Source organism: Juglans regia, chromosome 15 (assembly GCF_001411555.2).
Source record: "Juglans regia cultivar Chandler chromosome 15, Walnut 2.0, whole genome shotgun sequence".
NCBI classification, from domain to species: Eukaryota; Viridiplantae; Streptophyta; class Magnoliopsida; order Fagales; family Juglandaceae; genus Juglans; species Juglans regia.
Window position 1 is genome coordinate 1,639,044 of NC_049915.1, and position 7,558 is coordinate 1,646,601.

The 7,558-nt window shown below is 38.1% G+C and overlaps 2 protein-coding genes across 2 annotated transcripts; both read left to right on the top strand.

The window, feature by feature from the left end:
* Positions 1 to 154: 154 nt before the first annotated feature.
* Positions 155 to 3,824, top strand: LOC109012155. Its single transcript, XM_018993664.2, has 5 exons — positions 155 to 787; positions 1,060 to 1,127; positions 1,211 to 1,386; positions 2,675 to 2,783; positions 3,387 to 3,824. The coding sequence occupies exons 1-5, from the start codon at positions 505 to 507 to the stop codon at positions 3,693 to 3,695; spliced, it is 945 nt and encodes a 314-aa protein (XP_018849209.1). The 5' UTR covers positions 155 to 504; the 3' UTR covers positions 3,696 to 3,824.
* Positions 3,825 to 5,531: 1,707 nt separating this feature from the next.
* On the top strand, positions 5,532 to 6,846 carry LOC109012154 (leucine-rich repeat extensin-like protein 3). The gene has a single exon (XM_018993663.2). The coding sequence runs from the start codon at positions 5,577 to 5,579 to the stop codon at positions 6,597 to 6,599; it is 1,023 nt and encodes a 340-aa protein (XP_018849208.2). The 5' UTR covers positions 5,532 to 5,576; the 3' UTR covers positions 6,600 to 6,846.
* The last annotated feature ends 712 nt before the right edge of the window (positions 6,847 to 7,558 follow it).

The following is a 7,558-nucleotide window of genomic DNA, read 5'->3' on the forward strand; positions in this document are numbered from 1 at the left end:
ATTAGTGGAGTTTGTGGTGATTATTGGAAGGCTTTACATTTTGATAATCACAACTCACATTTACCATTCTGTGAACATTTCAGCAGATAAAAAGGGTTGGACTTTAGGACTTTGCACAGGTCAGGCATGTTAACATATGTTTGCAGGACAACCATTTGTGCTGAAGCTTCATGAAGCTAGAACTGATGCAGTACTTCCTAAAGTTGATGTCTTGCTCAAAACCCACCGAGGGACATATAGATCTCACACACAAAACATAGGGGATACAAAAAAAAAAAAAACGACAGAATGAATTCAAACGACGTCGGAGTAGGAATACATAAACGAACGCCTTAAACGACAGCCCTTTAGATCTTCTACACTTTTCTTTTCGAAACAAATCCCCCGTCTTCTCGAGGAGCAAATTGATAAGCAGGTTTCAGCTCTGTCTCTCTCTCTCTCGTCCAATTTGGCGAACTCACAACACTTTCGAGCACAATTTCAGTTTCGGGGAAACCAAAAAGGATGAACTTGATAGCATCATGGAATCTGAGAACCTCTGCGGTTTCATTTCCTCCAACAATAACTATGATTAGCTGCTTCTGCAGGCGCTCTCTCTCACCCTACCCCAACTTACCGTTTCCATTTTGCACGTACCCATTTCCATATGCCCCCAACAGGACCCATATAATCTACGCCGGGAAGAGAGACTCAGAAGCTGCTGAGCCAGTTCTCAAACCATCCATTGTTGAAGAAGTATCACTGGTCGATGAGGAAGACGAGGCTCTCTTTGATGACTTTGAAGATGGTAAGGACCCATTTACTCTCTTTCTCCTGTATTTATTATATAAAATTGAAAATTATCAAACTGGACTTTTGAAGATAATAGTAAGTATCGTATATTTTTCCTTTATTTGGTAGATTTTAGATAAAAGTGCAATAACTATGTTGTCATGTGTTTGTTACTTTGTCCCAAGTAGAGTAGTAACTTCATTATTTTCCTACCATTTCTTAGTATTAGAAAATTTCTTGTATGTTATAATTTGAAGTTAAGTTTGAATTAAATACTCGATTGTTTAGAGACAACAATGGATGATGTTGATGATTATTTTGAAGAAGAGTACGAGGAGGACAATGCCGAAGTCTGTGTAAGTTTTAGTTAACCTTTTCGTACTTCTGTGTAATGAAATTGATTCCATACTGAACATCACGTTGCCCCTTTTTTCTGAAGGCCGGAGATGGAGGTGGAGGAGGTGGAATTTCCCTTGCTGGGACCTGGTGGGACGAAGAAGCACTAAGAATGGCAGAAGAGGTTTCCCGATCCTTCGATGGTGACTTGAGAATATATGCCTTTAAAACAATGTTGAATTCCACCATTCAAGTGCGCATCGAGAAGCTTTCAAACAAGTAAAAATCTATTGACACTGCTATAAGAGAAAAATGATAGTCTCTGCAATCAAGAACGCCATATATGAAAACTTTCTCGCTTGGTTCTCTCTTGGATGCTTTGTATGAGTCAATAAATCTGTTTTATTTGTCATAATATTTAATAGCCGAGCATTCTTAACACATTCAAGTAGCCATGAATTGTATTGAGTGAGATATGCTAGAAAATGTTCCCAAACTGACTCTTTTAGCATCTTTTGTTTGAATCATAATTTCTCCATCCTAATTTTTTATGAGAAACTTGATATCAAGTTTGAATCAACTATAAGGCTGTTGAGAGGGAGCTTTCTGTTGTGAAAAATCACATCTTTTTTATTGTAAAGATCTGCACCAGATAAGACTACCATCGTTGTTTATGCAAAACCTGTCCAAAACGATATCTTGTCTTTCAGCTGTTCAGAATTTGGCTAGATATGTTGCTGTAAAGTCTCTCTCTGAGTGGAATTCATAAGATTAAGATGTAATATACATTGTGTTTACCAAATTGAAGTTGATGGGATGGAGCTTTTAAGGCAAATTCATGTGTTTTTGCTCGTGTTTCATGTGTGACTGTATGATTGCATAAGTCATTGTGTTTTGGCGGTGGAGAAGTACAGAAGTGAACAGTGTGCTAGTATTTAGTTGTGCGAAGCATTGTTGATGATTGGCAAGTATGTCAAGATTACTTATGGGATCTTTGTAACACATTACTCATATTATTTAATAGTTTATGAACCTGCTCAGGTTTTTTTTTTTTGTTTTTGTTTTTTACTTATCCAAAATTTATTTATTTTTTGCTTTTCATCATTTTCCATATGGACATATTTGAATTTGAACAAAGTTGTGGTTTTGGAAAGGTTGGTTAGATCAGGTTCAGAAAATACCTGTTGCCCTCAAATGATTGTGAGGGATTGAAAAGGGACTCTATGCAAATAATTTTTGAAATTGATTTGAGGCCCATCTTTAAGGTAGGAGATTCCCACATTTCTTTTTCGAGTATGCTATACATCAGCCACTATTCACCCAACACCTGATTTTTTTTTTTTTATGTCAGACCCATCTCTCTCGGCAACCTCTCTCTCTCTCTCTCTCTCTCTCTCTCTCTCTCAGTTTTGGGTTGGTTTGATTTTCATTCTGTTTTTTTTATCAATTTTTCTACATGCAAGGCACTGAACCAGTTCACTTGTTAGTGAACCCGGTTTGCCATGTAGGGTGTGGGGGGTGTGGGGTGGTAAACCGGCTGATAGGTAGATTATTTCTTCTTTTTCAGGTCTGGTTCCCCCAGTATGGAAGATATTGAAGCTTTTTCAGCAACCTATAGGGCACGTTTGGATGAAGCAGAGCTCAGTAAATCAATACCTGAGAATATATCTTTGGAGGTACCTTTTCCTAGTTCCTTTTAATGCTTTTGGAGGGTAAAACATAACTGTGCAGAAGAGAAACTTTGTGAAGATTCATCAACCGGTGTCTTTGACATGTAGACCAGTCTTAGGACATATAGGCTTGTGATGGCTTAAAGTCACGAGATGAGCAGTATATGCATCAAGGGCGGCTCAATGTCAATTGAGGCCTAAGACAAAAACTTAAAATAAGGCCACTAGATTTTAACATGACATCACTTAATATCATTTACATTTTAAAATAATTGTTGACTTTTTTTACTCATCAATGCATGGGCTTTCTATCATCATCATTTATAAATAAACATTCATCTCATTTGAGGCCTTATTTTATTTTTTTCCAAAATACACCAAGGCATTTATAGTTTTTGAGGCCCTGCTCTTTGGGGGGCCTTAGTCAACTGCCTTTTAATGGCCTACCCATTGAGCCGGCACTGATATGCATTTCATTAAAATGAAGGGCAATGGGTTTTAAATATAGATATCCGGTTCAATGTTTATCTTTTAGAAAGGAAATCTAAAATGTGTTCATGTCTGCGATCTTTTTACCTTTTGGATCTAAATTTATCTATTTCCTTTCAGGTATCATCTCCTGGTGTTGAAAGGGTAGTTCGGATTCCACTCGACCTTGATCGATTCAAGGATCGGCCTATGTATGTGAAATATGTCAATCAGGTTGCAGCAAATAGTTCATCAGTAGAAAGTGATGGTGTTTTCAGGCTTGTTTCTTTTGACATGGAAAGTAAATGCTGCACTTGGGGTCTAGCCAATGTGAGGATAAATAGAGAGAAAGCAGGGAAAGGGAGACCACTTAGCAAAAAGCAAAGGGATTGGCGTTTGAACACACCATTTGATTCCATATGTTTAGTCCGGTTGTATTCTGATATTTGATAGTTTTATTTTTTTTATAGTTCTCTGTAAAAATCATATGCCTCTCCGGGAAACTCCCTAAATATTCTTAGATATAGCATTGCACATAAAATAATTCTACATCCTTTAAAAGTCATCTTCTTAATTTTCCATCGTTGGCACACAATTCTGTCTCCAAAATGATGAGTTGCAAATTTTGTATGACATGTTTTTTTATGAATAGATCCAAGTTTCTTAGAAGTCTAGCCATCACTATCAGGCTGCTTTCAATTGTATGCTCTTGAAGTGACACAGTTTTTTCATATGCAAGTACTAGAAAGAAATTTCAGTTGTGATTAGTTAGGAAAATGTCTCTAACTTTCTGAAACGAGTCCCAATTAATGTTTACATAATGCATATCAATAGGTGCTTAGAGGCATGCCTGAGAAACTATTATCCAAGGCCGGCCATTTTCGAATTTTTTGCATCAACAAGCTCTAAGAATTGTGTTTTCAATCATCTATTAACTAGGATATTCTCAAAATATGGACACATGGTACTGATATCCTATCGTACGATGTTACATTATTAAATATTGATGATCATATAAAAAGTTTTAAATATATGACATTATGTGATACGTTGAGAGTATAATAGGGGTGTTACCCGCATGGTACGGGATAGGAGACGGGGAGGCTCCGCACCATGAGGGGGGGAGGGCTTTCCACCCCGCCCCCAGCCCCACACCGGGGGGGGGGGGTAGATAAATTGAAATTTATACATTCAAAAAAATATAAACTCATTAGAGTTGTATTTTAAATTGTTTTTATGTGTCTTACATTACTTAAGTATGACTATTGTATTGCCTTAGCCTCCTATATAATAGTTGGCGTAGGAGGCCAAGGCAATCCATTAACTTGAATTCAATTTCAAATTTTTAACAAATTGTATATATATCTATATATAATATATTTATATAAATTATTTATATAAATATTTAAAATTATAATTTTTTATATTAAAAAGGAGAGGGATGCGGAGCAGCCGGGGCCCGTTGGGGTCAACCCAAGCATGTCTTATCAATGTGGAGATCTCAAATAATGTCTCGCCAAATAGATGCTACGGGAAAAACTGAACATTTTTTGAATTTGAGATGACTATAGAGAAAGTCAGATTGGTAAAATCTTCTCTCTCGTGGTAAAATAAGCACCATGATTAACATTTTTCATTCATTTTTAACAAATTGATTTCTTTGAAAAAAACAATTTCCTGTAAATAATTTCTATCTCATGACAACTATGATCTGTGAAAATATGAAGATGAACTTCTCAGCTGCGCTGGGAAATTACTCTAAACTTTGATGAAAACTGCCCGAGTGATGAAGATGAAAGAGAAGTGTTTTTTTATGCAGACAATGTCGTGAGTGGACAAAGGTCTTATTTACAAGGCTAAGGACGAAGAACATCATGCATAAAATGACAAACAAGCTCTCCCAAGAGACCCTCCTGAAGGAAGGTCCTCCCTCCCTCTCACGTTTCCCACAAGAACTTGGTGTTATTTTCCCTGAGTTTATTTTTAACAGTAATAAAACATCAATATCATGTTCAGAACTATATCTCTGTTATGTAGTTTTGCTTATTTTTTATATATACATGTGTCTATCACGCCTATCAAATCTCAGTACCTTGTGGGAATGAAATTAATAAGCTTCTAAGAAAAAAATAATGAACTTTGAGAAGTGTTTTCAAATTCAAACCAGCTATCCCAAATCTTAGAATGGGAGTCAAGTCACTAAAAACTTGGACACCATGCAAAACATATATATTCAAATATTTGCTTCCTACAAATAGGCGTTCAATTCTACCCCTTTTTACACATCTCAATCTAATCAACTTCAACTTATCCCTCCCTATTCACATCAAGATGGCCTCTCCTCGGTTCGGTAACTTGAACTTCCCATATTTCCCATACCCACCTTACCACCCTTTCTGGCCACCACCTCATGTATGGCCACCGCAGCCGCCATATCACCCTGTTGCTCCACCTCCTCATGTACGACCTCCACCGACACCTCATGTATACCCTCCACCACCGCCATCTCACCCTCTTACTCCACCACCTCATGTATGGCCGCCGCCACCACCATATCACCCTGTTGCTCCACCTCCTCATGTACGACCACCACCAACACCTCCTGTACGCCCTCCACCACCGCCATCTCACCCTCTTACTCCACCACCTCATGTACGGCCACCACCGCCGCCATATCACCCTGTTGCTCCACCTCCTCATGTACGACCTCCACCAACACCTCATGTACGCCCTCCACCACCGCCATTTCACCCTCTTACTCCACCACCTCATGTACGGCCACCACCGCCACAGCCATATCACCCTGTTGCTCCACCTCCTCATGTACGACCTCCACCGACACCTCATGTACGCCCTCCACCACCGCCATCTCACCCATCAACTCCACCTCCTCACATACACCCCCAACCACCATCACACCCTTTTGCTCCACCACCTCCTCACATACGCCCTGTGCCACCACCATCACCAATGCCGGACAACCATCCGACAGTAATAGTCATTGTGTTCATCTCACTTGGAGGGCTCTTCTTCCTCGCATTCCTTGCAGCTGCTCTATTTTGCTTCATCAACAAAAGAAAGAAGAAGACAGTTGAAGAAATTGATATCATTCACGTCGATGAACACCGGACGATCAAGGAGGCTATCATACCAGGGCCCCATGGACCGAGGGCTGTGGTATTGTCAATTGAGGATGATATTCATATGGACGAAGTGATCAGGAAGAATGAGAAGTTTGGTACCGAAGGTTTGCATGCTAAGTCTGCTGAAGGAAAATCTGGCACCCTTGATCAGGAAGGAGCAACTTCTTCTGGTATCGATCATCATCACCACCACCTCGAACACAAGTCTTGATCATAAGAAAATTACGTGAATAATGTCCTTCACCATCCCAAGGACCTCATGCTCATTCCAAATGATTCAACGTTCGAAATAATTAACACAAGAGCATAAAATTCAGTTGAAAATAAATAAAAAAACTGAAACAAGTGATCAGCGTACAAAAGTGTTGTAATTTTTTAAGGCATGAAGTGATTGACTGAATATTTGTACCAGTAACAGTACTGTTGAATTATATATATGAATAATTATATGGTTGTGAATAAAATATGGGTTTTGCTAACCTGCAAATAATTAGGATTATTTCCATAAAGCGGTACACTTGAGCGGTAACATGGAGCCGGCAGAGCAGGCTTTTTCTTCTATAAAATATGTGAGAAATGCTATCTCTGTTGCACCCAACAAAGACTACCGCAACCCATCTATACACATGGGTTAACCAACTTGACCCAAATCTCAACAACCAGCCTTGTTATAAATGTTTAACACGTGATTAATATCTTCTTCTTCTTTTTTTATTCTTCAAGTTTACTTTGTTCGAAACGTTACATGTATTCATGAAATATAAGCAAGTATCGTATAGTTATTTTAAAATAAAATAAAATTTATTATTAAAAATTTATTATTTTTTATATAAATTTTATATTTATTATTTTTTAAATTAATTATACTATACTTAGTACACTCCTAACTACAAATATTATTTCTCAAATATTTATCTATTAAGAACTATTAACATTACTCGTCAGTAATATTTATGACTTTCTTCTTGAACCAGTTTCTACTTATTGATAGAATTTTTTATTTTCTTTTGAAAAACTCTATTTGCACACGGGAGGAGTACCCCCCGCGTACACGGCCCTCCACGTGGATAAATGAAACACTGCGTTTCATATGCAAGCTCTTGTCACATGCAAGCAGATTCCCTTCCCTTGGTCACGGACACAAAGCAAGCTCTGCTTCCTCACCCACGA